The 22,434-nt window shown below is 47.4% G+C and overlaps 2 protein-coding genes across 5 annotated transcripts in view; one reads left to right on the forward strand and one right to left on the reverse strand.

Annotated features, from left to right (window-relative positions):
- Window positions 1-230: 230 nt before the first annotated feature.
- LOC143833431 (gametocyte-specific factor 1-like) lies at window positions 231-20,053 on the reverse strand. 4 transcript variants are annotated; one of them, XM_077329267.1, is made up of 7 exons: window positions 20,047-20,053; window positions 12,012-12,144; window positions 9,558-9,684; window positions 4,996-5,073; window positions 4,166-4,208; window positions 2,902-2,973; window positions 231-429 (listed from the first exon to the last, which is right to left on the reverse strand). In XM_077329267.1, the coding sequence occupies exons 2-7, from the start codon at window positions 12,102-12,104 to the stop codon at window positions 423-425; spliced, it is 420 nt and encodes a 139-aa protein (XP_077185382.1). In that variant the 5' UTR covers window positions 12,105-12,144; window positions 20,047-20,053; the 3' UTR covers window positions 231-422. The 4 variants fall into 4 exon arrangements, with proteins under 4 accessions (XP_077185382.1, XP_077185379.1, XP_077185380.1 ...); XM_077329264.1 differs by lacking the exon at window positions 20,047-20,053 and adding an exon at window positions 17,025-17,134 and having other exon boundaries at window positions 12,012-12,146; XM_077329265.1 differs by lacking the exon at window positions 20,047-20,053 and adding an exon at window positions 16,807-16,919 and having other exon boundaries at window positions 12,012-12,146.
- The window catches only part of NCKAP1L (NCK associated protein 1 like), a 92,953-nt gene continuing 89,560 nt past the window's right edge, over window positions 19,042-22,434 (forward strand). Inside the window, exon 1 of the mRNA XM_077329262.1 lies at window positions 19,042-19,311. Within this exon, the coding sequence (XP_077185377.1) occupies window positions 19,210-19,311 (102 nt within the window). The 5' untranslated portion in view covers window positions 19,042-19,209. The remainder of the gene's footprint in view (window positions 19,312-22,434) is intronic.

Raw genomic sequence — 22,434 nt, forward strand, 5'->3', positions numbered from 1 at the left:
ACAGTTGTCACACACGCACGTTAGCGCCCCCTGGTGGCAAAAATGTGCATGTGCGCAGTTGCCACGCATGCGTGTTAGTGCCCCCTGGTGGTGAAAACGCACGTGTGCAGCAACTCCCCTCACCGTGGAGGCGGTCCCTGACCTGAGAAAGGTCGGGGACCACTAGCCTAGAGGACTGAGGCTTTTGTGAGACAGCCCTCAGAAGTCCTCGAGTCAACGCACGCTCCCCGAAAGAGAATGCAGTTTATTTATTTTAAAAGACACAAACAGGAAGTTACTTTTCTAAAAAAGCAGCTTAAAAACAGATTCAGATTGGGTTCTGGATTAAAATGTTAAAAAATGGGGTCAGGATGATTTAAAACACTTTTGTGAACTCGAAAAGGTTCCGTCCATCGCTGCCGCCGCTGCTGGCCAGTCCTCGCTCAGAGCCTGTAAACGGCATTCAGAGAAAAGGATTAGATGTCGCGCGCCCCAACCAGCACGGCCTCTGCTGCTTCCCAAGACTTCTGGCCTGCCAATACTTCAGAAAGGCCCTTTGGCAGAAGAATAGATTCTAATTGTCCTCGTGTCAAACGGCTCCACTTCAAGGACGGTGAAGGAACAAGACAGCACATAGAGCAAATACGGACATCCCTGCTTTCGGATAACAAACCGGAGATTGGCAACTGATCCCCCCCCCAAGAAAAGGACTACACATAAACAAGATGTCCGAAAATCAAGCCATCTCCTAAGTGAGCCTTTTCCAACCTTTTGACCCTGGAGGAGCCCCTGAAATAATTTTTCAGACTTCGAGGAGTGTCAGAAGTGACATCAGCTGACCACACACCCCCTGTCATGCCCCCGGAAGTGACATCACTACCTGAACCCTTAGCCTTCCTTTTGCTCCTTCCTCCCAACTTCACTGCTGTCATGGCAGTTCTGCCTCGTGTAGGCTGGAAAGAGTAGGAGCTACAACAGTGCAGACTCCCCTCCCTATACACCACATCACTTCATACCTCCTGTGGCCCCCTTTCATAATTCCCAGGGATTCCCAGGGATACACGGACCCCTGTTTGGGGATCCCTGCTCTAAGCCCTTCACTGGCAGTCTTCAAGCAAAGGTTGGATACACACTTTTCTTGGATGCTTTAGGATGCTTTGGGCTGATCCTGCATTGAGCAGGGGGTTGGACTAGATGGCCTGAATGGCCCCTTCCAACTCTATGATTCTGTGATTCTATGATCAGATATTAGTAGGAACGAATATGTCCATTTCTACTTGTATCTGATGAAGGGAGCTTTGATTGTCAAATGCTTCTACCCTGAAAATCTTGTGGGTCCTTAAGGTACTACAGGTATAAAATCTAGCTGTTCTTCTGCAGGTTGTCGGACTTATAGGTGAGAGGAGGGCTTATTTCGGGGGTGCCACTTCTATACAGGGGATGCTAGGAATTTATGTTTGATGTATTAAAACACCTCTGCCATTCTACATATTATCCCCCCCCTTCACCCTGATAACCCAGGCTAGCCAATCTTGACACGTCCAGGAAGCTACGCAGGGTCAGCCCTGTATCGTATTTGGATGGGAGACCACCAGGGAAGTCCAGGGTTGGGACACAAAGGCAGACAACCCTAAGGCAGGATTTCTTGATGGCCCTGGAAGAGTTTCCCAAATGGGTGAGAGTTACAGTATTTGCTGGCGTATAAGACTACTTTTCCCCCCTTAAAAACATGCCTCCAAGTGTGTGGGGGGGGGGGGGGTCGTCCTATACGCCGGGTGCACTTCAGTTGGGATAGACATAGCTGCCCATAGTGGCCCATAGTACTGTAATGTAATGTAATAAACTCTATATTTAGAGTGGAAATGTTGAGGGGGGGGGGTCGTCTTATACGCCCAGTCGTCTTATACACCAGCAAATACGGTAATTTTTAATATATATTTAAAATGTTAATATATATTTTAATATATATTTAAAATTTAATATTTATTTAAAATTTTGAATCTATATTTAAAATTTGCTAGACATTAATTGGGTGATATGACTATATCTCGTCATGTCGACCCATTTCCCCCCTCTCAAAAGTCAAAGTCACCCCAAGGCGGAGCAGAGAGTCTCCTTTTAGCCCCATTACAGCCATCCCTGTTTCCACTGTGTTGTCTTGCTTGCCGTACACCCAGGAGGACCAGAAGCCGGCATACAAGGCAAGGGCCGGTGCAAACGCTGCGTAAAGCTATGTGCGCAGCATTCTGACTGGTAGACCTCTATCAAATACAGACAGCGATCTGTTCCCCCTCCAAGAAACATTGTGTGGAGGGTGGGAAAGGGAGGAGACGGTCTTCCCTTTTGCTAATCTTTTACCACCCCAGAACACAAAAGGATGTTACGGAGAGAGTAATCAGGGCCGTCAAGTTATCTTCCGCTCAATTTCCCCCTTTCCTTCACTGTGCTTTCCAGGCATAATGTAGCATCACCCCATTCCCCGCCCCCCACATTAGATTAACAGCTGCCTCCCCCCCCACCAGGATTTGCAATGGGGGGAAGTAAATAAAGCAGCTTAGGCATTCTAAATCCAAACTCCACCCTGCTGAGCCTGCAGTTGCATTGCCCTCTCTGATGTTCGTATGGGATCCAGCGTGAGATCACATTTTATCTAGCTCAGGGGTAGTCAAACTGCGGCCCTCCAGATGTCCATGGACTACAATTCCCAGGAGCCCCTGCCAGCAAATGGTTATGAGATCCCCTCTCAGTCGTCTCCTCTCCAGGCTAAACAGGCCAAGCTCCCCCAACCTTTCTTCATCCGTCTTGGTCTCCAAACATCTCGCCATCTTTGTTGCCCTCCTCTGGACACCCACCCACCTCTTAAATCCATATAATAAACTGGACCTCCCACTGACCCCAGCCAAACGTTCTCTCACATATTACCTCCTGTTGTCGATGCCTCTCATACCACTTTTGGAAGAAGAGGCTGTACTCTGGGTCCCCTCATCCAGGTAGCTATAAAAGACAGACAAAAATCAGATCAGCTAAAAAGACCAAAACCCACACCCAATTCTTGTAGACTCCTGTAAAGATGCCTCCTTTCCCCTTCAGCTACTATGGTCAGGGGCCTTCCCTAGCCAGGCTCATTCAACAAGTCCCTGTGCCTAAGCATTAGTATTATATGTTTTTATGCTGGAAATTAACAGAAATAGGGCTCCCCTGTTAGAGTTACTGGCCAACCTCTGAACCTGCAGCCTCCTGTCAGAATAAAACTGCATTACCAGAAATACAGAATTGCTGATTCCGTCCAGTGGCGTTCAGGCGACTTTGATTACATGAAACAAGGAGAAATGAGCACCCAAAACCCAGCTTGTTGCCCAGTTGGCGCACTTTGCTCCTTCCCTTGTGCATCATGCGGAAGGGTAAATACAAACACAGGCTCCCAAATTTCACCAAAGTTAGTTTTCTAATCCAGGGGTGCTGGTGCAGAAGGAAAAGTAACTCTGGGTAACCCGTGTGCCTGTATTTGTATGCCACTGGTAACCACACAGAGAAAGACCAGTGGAAGGAGAGAAGACGCGCCTGTGAACTTAGCGTTGTGAGCACCAAGCTAGTATTGGGAGCATTTGTGCTCACGGCACGATGTGCAGATATCTGCATGCGTGTCTAATCTCTTCCTCAAGATTGCTGGGACCCAGCAAGAAGCAGCAAGCAGAAGCAAACACAGCAGAGTCCTGCTTAGCAAGATGTAGCATTCTCCCTATATTATAGCGCCTGGAAATTGATTTCACAAGAGGGGACACGAAAAGCCTGTAGTAGCACAAGCAGCTCCCGGCCTTTTTCTTGTATGTGTGCAAGGGCTCTGGCAGAAGCGGAAATTTTTGAGCTGGATCCAACCCAACTTCTAGTTCCGCCGTTACTGCAGGTTACGGTGGAAGCCCCTGGTTCCTGGCCAGACCACTGCACAGTGACCCCAAGGCAGGGGAATCCCAACTAGGGGTCCACGGATTCCTGGAGGTCTAGCAGGAGCTCCGGGGGGGGGGGGTCTGCAGCTTTTCCCCTCCAGTCTTAATGGACTCAGCCACAAGCTAAGGAGTTGGCTGCTTCCATTGCCCCCCCCCTCCCACGTGTGAGTTCTCTTGTGGTTTCTGCACCTGGGAGGGATGGGTCCTGCAGGCCTACTCCCACTTTAAAAGCCTCAACTCACCCAGTTCCAAAGACAAAAAGGCGAGCAGGAGACTCCTCGGCATCTGGGGTGCAGGGAAGGGAGTTAAAAAAAAAAAGGGAAATAAAGACAGATTAGGCTCAGCTGGCAGAACGAGGCTTGTTATGCCTTTTAATTTACAGAATCAGGGCTGGGGAAAGGCCCAGATGTAGGGACCCATTGCTGCAATAGGCTGTTTAGAATCCCAGAAGGATACAGAATGGAGATAAACAACTTTTTTTTGCCTGAATGATTGAGGATTTGGGGGGGGACAGGGACATAGCGCCTTCCTATGAAGATGTTCACATGTTGGCAAACAACATGAGTGGGGAAAGATGGACAGCATGCCCAGACGTACTGGGTGTAAGCTGAGCCCCACGGATAAGGCTAGTGTGTCTGGGGGATTGTTTTAGACCCGGTTGTGTGGGTCCCGGTGGTGGGCATGAGTTTTGCCCGCCACTTTCACCCAGGACAGCTCTGCTAGTGCCTCAGGGACCCACCTTGGTTGCTTGGGTGCCGAATTAGTCTTGTGTGCCAAGGACAGACTAGCCTGACCTCATTGGGTCTTGGAAGCAAAGCTGGGTCGGTCCTGGTTAGTTTTTAGATATAGGAAGGCAGCAGAGGCAGACCGCGGCAAACCACCTCTGTTAAGTCTCTTGCCTTGAAAACCGTACTCAGACTGGCAGCAACTCTCCAGGGTTGGGGGTGCTGGACTGGATGAGCCAATGGTCTGATCCAACAGGGTTCTTCTGATGTCCTTAGGATCCAACCCCTGTGGTGTCAACCGGCCAGCGATAGGGCACAAACATGGTGCATTCTAGTTCTGAACTCACCTGCCTCCCAGTCTTCTTGGGATGGGGGACACTGAAAGTCAGTGACTTCTGTGGGCCTGGTGTGAGAACTAGAGGCTACTGCAAGAAAAAAAAGGGTGGGGGTAAGGGAGAAGACGAAGAAGAAGAAGAGTTGGTTCTTATATGCCGCTTTTCCCTACCCGAAGGAGGCTCAAAGCGGCTTACAGTCGCCTTCCTATTCCTCTCCCCACAACAGACACCCTGTGAGGGAGGGGAGGCTGAGAGAGCCCTGATATTACTGAAGAAGAAGAAGAGTTGGTTCTTATATGCCGCTTTTCCCTACCCGAAGGAGGCTCAAAGCGGCTTACAGTCGCCTTCCCATTCCTCTCCCCACAACAGACACCCTGTGAGGTGGGTGAGGCTGAGAGAGCCCTGATATCACTGCCTGGTCAGAACAGTTTTATCAGTGCCGTGGCGAGCCCAAGTTCACCCAGCTGGTTGCATGTGGGGGAGTGCAGAATTGAACCCGGCATGCCAGATTAGAAGTCCGCACTCCTAACCACTACACCAAACTGGCTCTCTATTATCTTCACTACTGAGATTAAAGGTAAAGGTAAAGGTATCCCCTGTGCAAGCACCGAGTCATGTCTGACCCTTGGGGTGACGCCCTCCAGCGTTTTCATGGCAGACTCAATACGGGGTGGTTTGCCAGTGCCTTCCCCAGTCATGACCGTTTACCCCCCAGCAAGCAAGCTAGGTCCTCATTTTACCGACCTCGGAAGGATGGAAGGCTGAGTCAACCTTGAGCCGGCTGCTGGGATTGAACTCCCAGCCTTATGGGCAAAGCTTTCAGACGGCTGCCTTACCACTCTGCGCCACAAGAGGCTCTACTGAGATTAGTAGCATCAAATTTATGAATCGATTCACTCCCAGACCAGAATTCCAGCGATCATAACAGACACTCTGTGGAAGAATTTCTGCTGTTTTAACCTGCCGTTAGTTATTTTAAATCAATTTTTAAACTTAATTTTATCCGTTTTACATTTGCATAACGCCCTTAGCCAGCTTGCTGGGATGGCGGCCTAAAAAAATTCAAATTAATTAAGGCCTGATCTCTTCCCCCTCTCCCCATGCATACAATTAACATGCACCTGTTTCGTGCAGAAACAAACTAGTGGGAATATATGAGCTGTCCATAAATAGAGTGGCAGGCTTTTCAGATAAAACACAGGTTGAATTGGCCTGCAGGCCTCTTTTATTTTTTGAAGTCACACATCGTGCGCCAAGAATTCCAACCAATCAAAATCCTACGTGTTGAGTTTTTAACTGGGTGGACTGCACGATAAGAGGACTGTAGTGGAATGGAGGGGGGATAAAAAGGATGAAAACTCCCACATGCAAAAGGACATTAGTGCAAGACTGTAGAACCCTGGCCTGGTTGTCAAGTTTTCTGCTTACCTACCTGTTGAACTTCAGCAGCTTAGCACTATATTGCATTTGCTTCTGCTGAAGTTTGAGGACTGTTGGGGAGAAAACTGCTAATCCAGGGGCTAGTCTGCACTCACATTATTTCCCACTGTAAATCTTGCTGAATTCTGGTTGATTTGAACCTGCATCTACAGCCCCTATTTTAAACAAACCCTTCTGCATTTGCATTGTCCCCGTTTCCAGTCTCCTTCCCGCTTGATTAGGGGTGGAGGGGGGGGTGACGCTCCATCCGGCACAGAAAGAGCACAAGGCTGGAGAGTGCTTTATTTTTTGCAGCCAGAGCAAGCCGGGGGGAGTGGAGCATGAGGCTGCTTGTTTATCTTTCTTTTCCTGCAGGAGGGAGGGGGGTGGAGGCAGCAGCCTCACAGAGAACGAGGAGGGGAAAGTAAATCCAAGAGGCAAATCTGCTCAGAGAACGGTGAGCTTTTGGAGTGCAGGCAGTTTAAAACAGATCCCAAAATGAGGGCAAAAATAAGTCTTGTGAGGGAATGGCAACCAGGAACCAGGCAGTCTTTGAACAGACGCCCTGACCAATCAGTGACAGACTGTTTCGCTACATCAGCATTGGAGGCACCAGGGAGGAAGTTAATCCGGCAAAAACGCGGAACAGCTACACTTAATACTGGGGCTTTCGGTTTCCTCAAATGTAGTGAGTTATATCCACTCCTGGATATCGCGGGGGAAAGGTAGTGTGACCGCAGATCAATAATAGACGTTACAGAGGGAAAATTTAAAGTGCTAAATATGAAAATGGAAATCGAATAACATGTACATGACTTTCTTTAATTTAGAGTCACCGGGGATAAAAAGTCCAGTGCAGATTCACCCCGAGTCTGAACCTAAGTACTTGAGCGCAAGCAGGGAAGCTGAAAATCGAGCTCCTTAATTTGAGCCCCTTCGATCATGTTGCGCTTTTATAGGCTTTTATTGTGTTTTAACGTTTTAGCTGTTGTTGTGATCTGCCCCGAGCTGGCCCTGCGGCAATGGGTGGCATATGAAGCAAATTATAAATAAACAGAACTCCCAGGCTGCTCCTTAAACCACGCCAGCTTTCACAGCCTCCTTTCCAAAGAGCACGCTTTGTATTAAGTATCCCTAGCAGATTCCCTTTGCTGTTGCAGGCCAGGCTGCATTCACGCTGCATTAAAAAAAATTGAAATTCTGCGCCAAGGCTGACACAAAGCTCTTAAGAACAATGTTTGAGTCCATTGGCACCCTTAAGACCAACAAATTTTATTCAAGATATATAAGCTTTTGTGCGAAAGCACACATCTTCAGCTGTAAAGCCTTTTAAAGGCAGCCAATTTCAGGAATCTTCACTCCCCTCCTCTATTTTGTGAGTGTGTTGCATAGGTGAGCTGCACAAATGAATCTGGGGGATGCCTTAGAGTTGTGGGGGGAGACAGACGAGAGATCCCGGCGGCAACCCCCAGCCGGAAATCTCCAATCAGCCGGAAATCTCATTGAGCAGCCCGTTTGGCATTTGGGGATTTGTTTCTATCCTAGCTTTTGAGCCTCAACGGCTAAGAATAGATGGTTGAAAATACTTCTATAGAAGCTGAATCCTACAGCCAGCGCTGCGTCCTGTTCTGTTGGGGGTTTTGCACTGCAGAATTGCAGTGCAGGTCATTTGTCTTTGAGAGCCAGTGTGGTGTAGTGGCAGTGGGCTCTGATCTGGAGAGCCGGGTCTGATTCCCCACTCCTCCACATGCAGCCAGCTGGGTGACCTTGGGCTAGGCAGAGTCCTGTTAGAGCTGTCCCCTCCCCACTCCCTCCAGGGCCCATTGTTGACAATTTTGGCCATATATGGTCATAAGGTAAAGGTCATAAGGTATCTCCTGTGCAAGCACCGGGTCATGTCAGACCCTTGGGGTGACGCCCTCTAGCGTTTTCATGGCAGACTCAATACGGGGTGGTTTGCCAGTGCCTTCCCCAGTCATCACCGTTTACCCCCCAGCAAGCTGGGTACTCATTTTACCGACCTCGGAAGGATGGAAGGCTGAGTCAACCTATATGGTCATGTCACCCAATACATGTTTAATATATAAAAATTAACACCCTTCCGGGGCTGCCATGAAATCGTGGTTGAGAAAGCCAGGCCTAAAGCGTACATGATAAGTACCTGTTCAGTCGCTGCTTGAAGACCGCCAGTGAGGGGAACTTCACCACCTCCTTAGGCAGCCAGTTCTCCCAGGTTGCTGTGCTCCCAATCTGGACTGGGCCTCTGTGCGTTTGGGAACTGAGTTCCAAACACAGGACTGAAAAAGCACATCTGCTTAAAAGGCCTTTGGGCTGACCTGCAAGGAGACACTGCTGTGGAGCAGCCCATCTGCCCCCTCACATCAGATGATGGGGGAATGGAGGGGGGTAGAAGCAAGGGATCCTGCAGTCCCCCAGGGGGTTTAGCAACCTCATAGCTATTCTTCTGTTTCTCCTCTGTCTTCTCTCCCAGAATTCAAAATGGACACAGTATCATACAGCTATCCTTGTTCTTCATTCAAGGGGGCAGGACTCCCCAAGCCCCAATGAACTTCTTGAACAGACCCACCAAAGCCTATCCAAAAGCAATATCCCTGTTCTTTAAGAAACCTTATCTTTTCGTTTTGTCATGTATGATGGATCCAGATCATTGGGTCTCCATCCAAGCTCAGGACAATGGGTTGTAGACAAAATGTCTTAGAAGAAGAAGAGTTGGTTCTTATATGCCGCTTTTCTCTACCCGAAGGAGGCTCAAAGCAGCTTACATTCACCTCCCCTTTCCTCTCCCACAACAGACACCCTGTGAGGTGGGTGAGGCTGAGAGAGCCCTGATATCACTGCCCGATTAGAACAGCTTTATTAGTGCCATGGTGAGCCCAAGGTCACCCAGCTGGCTGCATGTGGGGGAGCGTGAGATTGAACCTGGCATGCCAGATTAGAAGTCCACACTCCTAACCACTACACCAAACTGGCTTTTCAGACTGGCTCTTACAGTCTTATAGTCACTACATTCTTTAATTCCCGGTTCTGTTACATCCATATTGGGGGAACGTTCAAGATTTTGTGGCTTGCGTTTGGCTATACACGTGCACCCATACCCTTTAGCCTGGGATGTTTAAAGAATCACGTTCACTTACCTCCCTCCAACTCCTGAGACACTTTGCTCTCACAAGTGGTCAAGTGGAAGTTGAGCTCCTGCCTAGGGACGCGATGTCGAGCATTGTAAGGGCATGTTACTAATTCCTTGGCGATCTTCTTGTTGTTCTGGAAAACAAGCCAGCAGTCAATTCCAACAGGTCACATGACCCTAACCGTGATTGGTGGGGAATTCAGCTGTGCCCGAAGCAGATTCTATGTTTGTTTCTCACTTAGAGTTCTCGTTCAGAAAATGCTTCAGTGTGGACAATCAGTCCTGTAAACAAGCCAAGACTGGAGACTTGAGTCTGTTCTCCTCTAAGACTCCCGGCCATGAAAAGAAAGCTTATCGTCTTCATTAAGAACATCAGATGATCTCTGCTGGATCAGACCAGCATCCTGTCTCACACAATGGCCAGCAACGGGGCATACAGGCAGAGGCTTTCCCTTGTTAAGAACATAAGAGTCCTGCTGGACCAGACCAGTGGTCCATCTAGTCCACCAATCAGTTCCTCTGGAGGGTCAACAACAGGGGCAGAGAGGCTGAAGCCTTTCCTTGATAAGAACATTAAGAAGAGTCCTGCTGGAACATACTAATGGTCCATCCAGTCTACCATCATGTCTCACACAATGGCTGACCAGTTCCTCTAGAGCAGTGGTCCCCAACCTTTTTATCACCGGGGACCACTCAACGCCTTTTACTGAGGCCCGGTGGGAGGGGGGGTAGTTTACTCCTCTACTCTCAACCACTGCCCTAACGCTCTCTGATCGCTATGGTAATGTTTAAACATCCCTTCAAAATAAGATACAGACACGCCACAACAATGAACATAAGGAACATTTTATTTTCATGGAAATTTTAACTCATGACAATGACAAATCAATGGGAACCCTGAGCTTGTTTCTCTGCAACGAGATAGTCCCATCTGGAAGTGATGGGAGACAATGACACCCGAAGTGTGTTGTAAAGGGCCCGGGGGGATGAAGTAAAGGGCCGGGGGGGGGGGAGAGAAGGCGTCCTTCGGGGCGCATCTCCAATTAGTCGAAGAACCACATGTGGTCCGCAGCCCACAGGTTGGGGATCGCTACTCTAGAGGGCCAACAGCAGGGCAAGAGAGGCTGAAGCCGTCCCTTGAGAAGAACCTAAGAAGATCCCTAGTGGATCAGACCAATGGTCTACCTAGTCCAGCTTCCTGTCTCACACAATGACCATCCAGTTCCTCTGGATGCTGCCTCCTGGTGATGGAATCCAGAGGTTTACTGCCTGTGAATGTGTCATCATGGGCTAATTAGCCACTGAGAACTATCCTCCAAGAATCTGTTTAATCTTCTATACCACTAAATCCTATTGCAGGGAATTCCAGATTGCAATCACATAAGTACTGTTTCCTTCTGTCTGTCCTAAATCTGTTGCTGTGAACTTCATTGGAGACCCTATTCTAGCATTATAAGAGAAGGACAATGTTTTTTATCCACGTTCTCTCAACCCTGGGCGTAATTTCATAAACCACTGTTATGTTCCCCCTCCCCTTTAGTAGTCTCTTGCCTAAACTGAAAGATCCTGGACTCTTCAACTTTGCCTTATAGGAAAGGTGCTCCAAACCCTTACACATCTTGATTTCCCTCTTCTGTACTTTTTCCAACTCTGCAATGGCCGTTCTGAGATAAAGCAAGCAGAATGGCACACAATATTTCAAATGAGGGCGTGCCACAGATCAGGGGCAGCTAAACTGTGGCGCTCCAGATATCCATGGACTACAATTCCCCTGTCTGGCAGGGGCTCATGGGAATTGTAGTCCATAGACATCTAGTCTATGTGCCACAGTTTGGCTGCCCCTGCCACAGATCTATACAGGCTCATTAATATTAGTTTTGTCTCCCTCCTTCCCACCCCTTTTCTAACACAGAATTGGCTTTTCTTGCTGTTGAGGCCCTCTCGGTTAACATTTTAATTAAAGCTGGATTTTTTTCGTTCCAACATATATCACCTTACACTTCCTTTGAACTTGAAATTCATTTGCCACCTCATCATCCGCTCACCCAATTGGTGAAAATCCTTTCTAGGGCTCTTTATTGTCAGCCTTGGTTTTCATCCTGAATAATTGTGTGCCCCACTCCCTCCAGGGCCCATCGTTTCTCGACAGTAAAAGGATTGAGAAAGGCTGGCCTACGATAACCATCACCCCCCAGGGCTCATTGAGGGAGAGTGAATTCTTGGTACGTTTTAGGGAAACACCGCTTCCCACCAGTGGCACACCTTTGAGAACCACTGGTCTAGTGAACCCCAGACCAAACCTTGCCTTCATTACTTTTAAGAAGGCAAGCTCCACTCTCACAGTGGTGTGAATCACCAGACGATTTTGGCTCTTTCTCCATACCCAGCTTGTTTGAAGCCAAGAGCAGAGGCAGCTTGATGTTTCCATCCCAATTTACCACCTGTAGTCTTTCCCTCTTACCTCTCTGCACTTCACCAAATGGTAGGGGAACCTGCAGGCTCTGATCTGGTGGTTCTTGTCATAGGGACACTGGATGAGCCGTTCAGGATCCATGGAAGACAGACACAAAGTTGGCAAAATTGGTGGAGTGTAGCTCTAGAATATTCCACCAAGGATGAAAAAGAACAAGAAGTTACTTAATACCAAAGGAGACAACACATGAACTTTCGGTCAACGTCTTGGCCCTACCTACTTCGTTCAGACAGCTTCTATGGACCTCATTTGTTCCCAAGTCCTGTATTTCAGGCACAAATCATGTCATTCTCCCAAACCGAAAGACCGGAGCCCCTACTAAGAATGGACAGTTGGCAAGAAGCCAGCGAGCTTAAATAACCAGACCATTAATTCAGAGGTCTATCTTTAAACCCCAGGCAGCCGCATAGGAGCCACAGAGCTGCAAACTTGAGAAAGGAAGTCACATGACATGCAGGAAGAACCAGAGTTGTGACCCTATCAGCTGATAAGAGTTGAGGAGCGAAAAGGGCCAGAGGGTCAAGCTAGGGTGTGGGAGACCCAGGTTCCAATTCCCATTCTGCCATGGAAGCTTGTTGGGTGGGGATGACCTTGGGTCCGTCATCCCTTCTCACCTAGCCTGTAATCTCAGCACTCCAAGTTGGTTCCATTGTCCTCTGTATAACTCCATTAAGAAGGAGAGAAGCCAGAGATTCAGAGTTATGGGTGTCAGCTCCATAGTAGAAAACATCTCAAGATATGATGGGTCTTGGGGAAGGGAAGGAGCTCAGTATGGCTATTTCTCCCCAAAAGAAGTCCTGAACTGCAGGGGAGGGCGGTATATAAACACAATTAAATAAATACAGTAAATAAATAGAACATCTTGCCTTCCGTAGCCTCTCTAGGACTTATTTCTCCTAGTCCACCCCTCTGAAGGTGCCATCTCAATCAATCAATCAATCAATCAATCAATCAATCTTTAATGGCATGATTCATTAAAAAGTAACACTAAATCAGAACAAAACCATCCTTATCCATTGTTGTTCCTCTATATATTTATGAAACAGCCTAGGGGGTGGGGTGTGTCTGGCTGTCCAAGTTAGAATAGGGCCAATCAGGGTGCAGCCAGTTTTGTCCTGATTGGCCCTGCCCCTGCAGCTCCCGCCCTCCATCCCTGGACTCTAGTCTCTTTGCTCTCAGACGCCTCAGTGCCTGGAGCCAGCAGCAGGTAAGGGGAGAGAGCCCTGGGCAAAGGGTTGTGGTGGAGGACTTGCTAACGAGGGCCTCTTGGCCTAGCAGGCCGGCCTGCTGACTGCCTGCTAAGGAGCTCTGTCTCGGCCCTGCTAACAAGCTGCCCAGCACCCGCCCTCCCCACTTGATTTGGCTGTGAGCTGCCACCCAAGGCCACCTTAAGCTGCCTGGCGAGGGTCAGGGACCCTTTCAGGGCCTGTTCTTAGGAACAGGCTTTGAAGCTAGTATATTAAATAAAAGAAAAAACTAACATTAAATAAAGATAGCTAAATGAGGACTGGATATCAATTGGCATTCTGGGAAGGCCCTGCCTGGAGGTCGGACACTATTCAGCATGTAAGTAGTGAGCTATCAATGACCCCAAGCTCTGCCTTTGTTCAACCTTTGTCTCCAGTTCCATTTTTGTTTTTGTTGGCGATGGACAAACAAGTAAGCATTTTTCCTGGATTACTGTCCAAAGCTCCGATTGCATTTGCCACCTGTCCTCGCTTCTTTTGTTTTGTTTTTTTAAAATAAAACCCCGTCTAGGCCAGAAGAAAGTTGATCTCACCACTTTAAAACTAATTTCTTATGCAGAGCTTTGAGATTTCGTAAACTTTTAACGAGTTAGTGCAGTAAGACACATCCGTGCCAAAGGAAGGAAAACCAGCTGATTTTAAATATTGCATGACAGCTTTGAATTTGTCGTCTGTTGTGGAGGGGTCACATAGAGGTTAAAAAGGCAATTTTCTGGCAAGAAATGTTTCCTCACTATTTCTCTTTCCACACGGATGACCTGAAAACACAGTGGCTACCTCTGGATTTGGGGGCCCCGCTGTTTGGGACAATTGTACTCTGCAGGGAGCATTCCAAAGCAATATTCCTACACAGATGCTTAATTGAAAAAGCTGTTTCCCTTTACCACATTGTATACACCTCTGAAAAGGGGATGGTGGGAGGAATCCTTAAAGTCCCTCAGGACCATAACAAGACAAATCTTCCACGGGACAAAAACGAGCTGAGATATTCCATAGAAAAAAGTCCAGATCTGTTTTATTAAAGTCCAAAGAGAGACTACATCGGGGGCACTTCACAAGAGAAGAACATGGCTGCGAATGAGCTGCTAAGCCAAGCCTAAGGTTTACTTAGGCATCTTCCCCCCCCTCTAAAAAAAATGCCACCCTAATCCTTTCCCATAGAACACAGGCTTTGATCTACAAAGGAAAGTTAAAACAAAGCGATGACACCCTTCTGCTAAGAAGCAATTGAGGGCTGTTGGCTCCAGTCATAACATGCAGAGATGGCACCTCGAAGGACAGGGCCCCCACCACAAACAAAACAAGTTGGGAACCAACTGGGAAGGGAGGAAGAGAGCTGGAAAACCAAAGTGTGGAAAGAAACTAGTTGTTGCAGGCATGTAGCCTAGCCAAGACCTGGAGACCACACCCTGAATAATGCATTTCAGTGTGCTTTTGCAGCTGGATTTCCCTGTGCGGAACAAGACCTGAGCAAGTCTGTTAAAGAGGGGTCATTCTGAAGGTCATTGATTCATAGGATCCCCATAAGTGGGAAACAACTTGACTGAACCACACACATATAGTGGGAACTATGTCCTCACATGGATGGTCCAAGCTAGCTTGATCTTAGGAGGCCTTAGAAGCTGGGACAGCCCTGGTTAGTACTTCAAGGGGGGCCCACCAAGAAGTCCAGGGCTGCTAGGAACTCAGAACGTGGACATGTTTCTTCTCCAGTTTTATCCACACAATAACTTCTCAAAGTTATGTCAGGTGGAATGGGTGATGGAGGAGGGTTCAACACCAAAAGGAGAAAATATCCTGACCCAAACCAAAGTCAAGGACCCAAGAAGGTCAAAATTAGGGAAATGGATTCAAGCCTCTGTAGGGTAGAACACAATGTTGAAAAACATTAGTACTAATATTTATTAAACTGAAAAATCCAAGGCTTATCACAGTGCCTCAATAAAAATCCGTGCATATATGCATACCAATGCCTCCACTGACCAGATGCGTTTTGGCATTAGTGCCTTTATCAGTGGTCGGGAATGAAATAAAAGCAGCATACATGCTGCAGCGTCCTTCGTAGGTAGGCTTGCCCCTACATGGCACTTAATGGACGCTGAAAGTGCTTCCTTTGACCAGGGCCTGCTTTGGAAACATTAGAGGCCTCAATTGTTTTTATCTGGCCTTCAGGTCCACAGAACTGACTAAGGCCCACAGTGTCCAGACTCAGGGGTAGCAAATGCTTGCAGGGGCTCATGGGAATTGTAGCCCATGGACATCTGGAGGGCCGTAGTTTGACTACCCCCAGGGGATATAACATCATTTTATGTATAGGAGCTAACTTTGTATATGACAATCTTTGTAATTCTCGTATTTTACAAATGCTGTTTTGAAATTCATTCCCCTTATTTTGACCTTTTTGGGTTCTTGTCTTGGAGGGAGGGGGGTTGTCAACAGCCTGGAAAGGGGAGGGATCTTCTGCCCCTTTAACAAGGGCTGGATGAATAGTCTTTGACTGCAATAACCGGTTGAGTTATTTATGCCATTATTAGCATCAGCTGCCCATTGCTACACAGCAAGCCTGTTAAAGGGGCAGGACGTTTTCCCTCCAGGTTGTTGGCGACTCATGCGATGGGCCTAAAGTCTTGCTCTGCACTTGGTTAATCAGTGGGGGGATTTTTTACCTGGCCCTCCCTGCAGTTTTTCTCCATTGTCTTTTAAAGGTACAGGTCTCCCCTGTGCAAGCACCGAGTCATGTCTGACCCTTGGGGTGATGCCCTCTAGCGTTTTCATGGCAGACTCAATACGGGGTGGTTTGCCAGTGCCTTCCCCAGTCATTACCGTTTACCCCCCAGCAGCAAGCTGGGTACTCATTTTACCGACCTCGGAAGGATGGAAGGCTGAGTCAACCTTGAGCCGGCTGCTCTGATTAGGTTTTGCCTTCCTTATCAGAAAACGGATCCCCCAGTATGGCTTGGATCCCTTTTACTAAACCTTCTCTCACTACAAAAAATAGCGGACAATAGCACCTTTAAGGCCAACAAAGCTCACACCTTAAATAAATCTTTGTTGGTCTTAAAGGTGCTCTTGGACTGCGATTTTGTTGTGCTACGTCAGTCCAACACGGCTACCCACATTCATACTTTTCGTCTTTTCAATTATACAAAATATTATACAGCACGTTAGAGGTTGTCCTTTCTTGATGGTAGACCCCACCTAGCCTCAGTAATTTGGTTCCACACTAGACCTACAGACCCCTTGCAAAAGATGCTCCGTCTGATACCCGGAGAAACCAGCAATTGTTAAAACAATACAACTCATTAGAAAAACAGTTTATATCAGAAAAACAGTAACCCCACCCCTGCACAGGACTAACAACCCCCCCACCCCCCAAAAAACCATTATTTTTAAATAGTGAAAGAATTTCTTTTTTAATTCCTTTCAACTCTCTGCATTTTATTTAAGCTCCAATGTAGCCCAGGCGAACAGAATTAAAACACAGTCCTGCCTGCAGTCATACCCATATCCTCACCCCCTCCCCTTCCATTACTTACAGGATCTGAGGATTGCTTTATTAACAGCTGAGACCGAACTGAACAAGTCTTTTATACTTATACTCCACCTCCTCCTCTTTTTAAACCCACCAATCAGCTGATAGGCCTTTTTTTTTTTTTTTTTTTTTGCTTAACAGGCATTTTGCTTAACAGGCATTAAAAAGAAAACCTCCCTGCAGGCTAGTTCAACAGATGCAGCTTCTCCTGGGGGAACTTACCTACGCCAACAGAAAGTCTCCAGACAGCAACATTCAAACACCTCTTTCAAGGCACTTGCAACTGTTTAACTGCTGGCCCAGTGATATTTTCAAGGCTTTTATGACATCATGGTTACCAAGGTGACTAGTCCCTCTCATCCTCTCCAGTAAGTGTCTTGGGAAATTTGTGGAGATTTGGGAGCAGGTCCTGGTAGGGATGCCAACCTCCTGGGGGGACCCGAAGATCCCCTGGAATTGCAGCTCGTCCCCAGACCACTGTCCCCCTGGAGAACATGGCTGCTTTGCAGTGGGTTCTGTGGGGCTGTACCCCACTGAAATACCTGTCGTCCCCAGGTTCTACCCCCAAATCTCCAGGAGTTTCCCAAGATGGTTATGGCAACGCCCTCCCCTCCGAAAGTGGTCACGAGGGACTTGGCCACCCTACTTTGTTGGGAGCACGGACAGTTTTGGGAAGGAGCATGGGGGAGGATGTGATGCCTCAGATTCTACCCTCTGCAGCTATTTCTTCTAAGCCACGGGAACCGGTCTCTGTCACCTAAAGGTCAGCTGTAATACCAGCAAAGCTCCTGGTCCTACCTAGAGGCTGGCAACCTTAAGGTTCTGTTGACCTGTAGAATTTCTGCCTGACTTCCATGCAGCTTTAATGTCATAGGACCCACATGGGGGAAAAACGTGGTAATCTCAATATTTGCAGTAGATACGGTGCATCTATAACAACTGTTTTTATATTCCACCATTCCTGGTTGGCTCAGGATGGATATCTGTGGTTTTTGGGTGTCATGTCTCTGTCCTTTAAGAAGGTGGCTTGTGGCAATAGAAGTTGTAGAAAGCCATTTTTTAAAGAAGCATTGTTTTTTTTTAAAAAACCAGGGTGGGGAAACATAAGTTCCAGCAACGACATAAAATTTTAAAAGGCAAAAAAAAGAGACAAAAATATACCAACAGTGGTAGAGGACGTACACATACGTTTCTGTAAACAGTTTCCAAATATCTATCAATAAATCCATATGCCGTTGTCGATGTGCCATGCATTTGAATATTGACAGATCCTCAATCCATTGATTTATCAGAAACGGGCATTTATCTTTCCAATGGTGCAAGTAGAAGTTAGTTTATACGGTCATAGATCAGAACTTTCCAATGATGTAATATGAGTCTTTTAGCTGTTGTAAGGACATCAGGCCTCTTGTGGCGCAGAGTGGTAAGGCAGCAGACATGCAGTCTGAAAGCTCTGCCCATGAGGCTGGGAGTTCGATCCCAGCAGCCGGCTCAAGGTCGACTCAGCCTTCCATCCTTCCGAGGTCGGTAAAATGAGTACCCAGCTTGCTGGGGGGTAAACGGTAATGACTGGGGAAGGCACTGGCAAACCACCCCGTATTGAGTCTGCCATGAAAACGCTGGAGGGTGTCACCCCAAGGGTCAGACATGACTCAGTGCTTGCACAGGGGATACCTTTACCCTTTACCTTAAGGACATCAGGAGTACATTTTCATTGACCAGTGGTTAGTCTTCAAGAGATGGGCAGACAGTTTAAAAGTACACAAGAATCCTCAAATATCAATGGGCATTCTAATACCAATTAACTTCTTCCAAGAAAAAACAAATGACTGGACAAGTCAAAAGCATATGGATCAGCCATACTGAGCCATGCAGAATCCCCAAACAAGAACAAAATCCAAGTTATCCTCTTTTGTCAGTACCAACCAAACTGACGCAAAACACTGTGCAAACTTTCAACCTCTCCAAGACTCTTCATCGGGCTGATGAAGAATTCTGGTGAGCTTAAAAGCTTGCACGATTTTTTGCATCTGTTTGGTTAGTCCCAGCCAAAGGGGTTCCTTGGATTTTATTCTTGTTTTGGGGATTGCTGCAATTGGCCATAGCCAACATAACCTGCAGAACTTCTGCTCCGAGATAGATGTGCTGCACTTGTTAAACACTCTGGTTACAGGAAGTCTAAGCCTCAGAAGGGAAACTGTGTTTACCACTGTTCAAAAAGGAAGTGTTAAAGAGAAGTTTACACGCAGCCAGGGCCCCACCACTGACTCAGAAGCTGGGTGGCTCTTTGTGTCATTGGACACAGTCCCACTGTCCCGTGACATTTGGACTCGTTGCAGTATTCTGCTTTAGGGGACTCATATCCCCGCGGAGCACAAGGGGGCCCGGCTGCCGGTTTCGTGGGGAGATGACTCTTCCTTCTGTGTACCAGCACAAGTTTGCTGAGAAGCTGACAATCCTCAACGAGAGGGGCAAAGGGGTTCTCATCCGATTGTACAATATCAAAAAGGTAGGCACTGATGTGACCCGTTGCAGGGCTTCATATTTGGGGGGGGGGCGTTGGCAGGGGGCAGGTCCGTGCCAACTCATGGGGAAGGAAGTCTTGGAGTGCGGTCGATTGAAAGGTGGGGCATGTTTCCTGTTCTGTTTGCTACTTGGGGTGAGGTAAAATGGATGACTCTAATGGCCAGGGGGGAGCTTAGTGACCCTGGAAATTAGAAAATCTTTGGCTACTCGTACCAGTTTGAGGGGTCAGTAGCTGGAAGCTGGGTGTTGTTGCCTAAAAAGCACAATATTTGATTTGACTCCAGTCCTGGGGCAGGTGGAATCTCTCCCTTCAACCTCAAAAAGGGGTTGGGAATGTCTAGTGAGATATCTCTGTGCCCCTTGAATCATAGAATCATAAGAGTTGGAAGGGGTCCTACAGGCCATCTAGTCCAACCTCCTGCTCATTGCAGGATCACGTCCAGGATAAGTATCTGTCCAGCCGCTTGAAGACTGCCAGTGTTTGATTCGCTTTGGAGAAGATTCACCTTATACTTGGGGATGGGGGATTTTTCTGCTAAACAAGTTGGGAAGAACCTCCTTGATTCTTGGGTAGTGTTCTCCTGGAGGAAGACAGATATTTCTCCCTTTCTCTTGTACTCCCAGTAAATTCCTCTTGCAAATCTTAACTCCTTCCCTTTGGCTATGCTGTCTCCACTCCCTATGTCCAACTTGGACAAGCCTTCTCTTAGTGGTTGTTCTAGGATCTGAGATGCCCAGCTTCAAAACCCAGCTGTGTCATGGAAGTTCATGAGATGACCTTGGGCTAGCCCCTCCCTGTCAGCCTAAGCTTTCTCACAAGATTGACATGAGGATGAAATGAAAGAGGAGAGAACTATAAGAGGGGTTTGTTGTACAAGACTATGGATCCCCATTGAGGACAAAATTGGAGTACAAATCTCTGAATAAAGTTCTCCATCTCCCCAGGGTTCTTCTCCCCTGTGGGCATCAAATAAGCAGGCAGAAGATAATGCAACGGCAGTTACACATTTATCATTTTGTTTGTCACATCAGGACCCCACCTTTCCCTTCCCTTTCCCTTCGGAGGTGTTCCGAAATGCTTACCTGTGGCCTTCCTTTTTTGACCCACAACTCTGAATCACTCCAAGAAATGAGTCCAGAGTCAACCACTAATACTCATGGCACCATGAAGATGTGAATTAGGGATGCCAGTCTCCAGGTGGGATTTGGGGGATCCCCCCAGAATTACAGCTCATTCTTTGGACTACAGAGTTCAGTTTCCAGCCCATTTCCAGCCCAATGTGGTACATTGACTGCTCTCCCCCGGGCTTCTTCTTGAACATCGTTGGCCTCCTTCTCCTCCACCCCCCCTTTTTTTTAGGAAGGGGGGTAGGAAGGGGATCTTATTATTGTGCCGCCATGCTGTGACATTTTAAAGTCTTTTAATGGGAGTTTTAATGGGGTTTTAAGACACTGTAACCCACCACGAGCCATTTGGGAGTGGCGGGAAATAAATTGAAGTAATAGTAATAATAATAATAATAATAATAATAATAATAATAATAATAATAATTTCACACATTTTTAATTTATTTTTATTTTATTTATATTTATATACCGCCCTCCCCCGAAGGCTCAGGGCGGTTTACAGAGAACAGGAAAGAGATACAGATAACACGATAGTTATTGCTGTTAGACCAGCCTCTCTCCCTTTTATAACCATTGGGAAACCTCTGGGACATAATTCAGGCTTTGAGAAACCCAGAAGTGGCATGGTCATGCAGAATATGGCTGGAAGGCTTTGCTATGTATATACCCACCTGGGCCCCTCCCCTTCTCACTCCTTCCAGGCCCATCTTTGTCCATTGGGTGGGGGAGGCCGGCCAACTTGATCATATATGTTCATATCACCTGATAAAAGTAACACAGAGTTTTAAAATATTTTACAAATTTATTAACTCCCACCCATTTGGGAAACCATTCCAGAGTCCTGAAGAAACCGCAGGTTTTCACGAACCGCGTTGAGAAAGCCTATGTTATACGAATCACCAGGAATCAGCAGTAGCCAATTTCTGTCTTATAGTTCTTAGAATTCGTGGAACTAGCTGGGGACAGTTTTGGAACAAAGAATCTATTTTTATCAATCTTAAGACTTATTAAAATCAGGCAAGGTCAGTTGTTAGTTATTTTCCAGATGAATTTAGATTTCAGTTTTTAACTCGCTTTCGTAAATTCCTTTTGCTAAACCATTATTCAATCTTTAAGCAAGTTATTTTTCCTCTGTATTGTGTGGCAAGTTATACCAAGTATTTGCTGTATCTTACCTCTCCTGTATTACTTTGGAGTGAGCAGGTATACTTTGTATTTTATTTTTATTGCTCTGGTGTAACTCCCTTTTAAACTTAAACTCTACATACACTAGAAAACACACTTTCAATGCCCTTTAGAAACAGACTTCCCTGTTCCACATAGGAAAACCCAGCTGCAAAAAGTACATTGAAAGTGCATTATCCAATGCGTGCAGAATGGGCCACCTCAGGAGAAAATGGCTGCTATGGACAATGGATTATAGCAGTGGTCCCCAACCTGCGGGCCGCAGCGCGGTGCCGGGCTGCGAAGGCCATGGCGCCGGGCCGCGGCTCCCTCTCCCCGTCCCCTCCCCGCAGTAAAAAACTTCCCAGCTTGCGGGGAAGCTTCTTACTACGGAAGGGTGGGGAGAGGAAATCAGGGCTGGGCCACGCATCACGCATGCGTGGCCCGTGCGGGCACAGCCCGCGGGCGCGGCCCGATGCACAGGCGTGGCCTGTGTGGGCACGGCTGGATGCCCTGCCGGTCCCCAGCCTCAGAAAGGTTGGGGACCACTGGATTATAGGGCATTCTGTCTCAAGGAGGCCCCTTTTCTCCAGAGGTTCCATTCCCGAATTTCCAGGGGTTTCCTAGCTTGGATCTGGCCAGTGGCCAGGGGGATCTGGCCACCCTAACTTGAATCTGGGCCCATTCTGCACACATTGGATAATGCCCTTTTGATGTGCTTTTGCAGCTGGATTTTCCTGTGCAGACCAGGAAAATCAACTTCCAAAGTGCATTGGAAGTGCATTATCTAACATGTGCAGAATGGGCCCTGTTA

The sequence above is a fragment of the Paroedura picta genome, chromosome 3 (assembly GCF_049243985.1).
Source record: "Paroedura picta isolate Pp20150507F chromosome 3, Ppicta_v3.0, whole genome shotgun sequence".
Lineage (NCBI taxonomy): Eukaryota > Metazoa > Chordata > Lepidosauria > Squamata > Gekkonidae > Paroedura > Paroedura picta.

Excerpts from the sequence above, each read along its gene's own strand:
- LOC143833431 (XM_077329267.1), bottom strand. The coding sequence starts at position 12,104 with ATGGATCCTGAACGGCTCATCCAGTGTCCCTATGACAAGAACCACCAG. Across the intron at positions 5,074-9,557 it reads GTCTCAGGAGTTGGAGGGAG|TAGCCTCTAGTTCTCACACC; the intron begins GTAAGTGAACGT and ends TTTTTCTTGCAG. Across the intron at positions 4,209-4,995 it reads CCAAGAAGACTGGGAGGCAG|ATGCCGAGGAGTCTCCTGCT; the intron begins GTGAGTTCAGAA and ends CCTGCACCCCAG.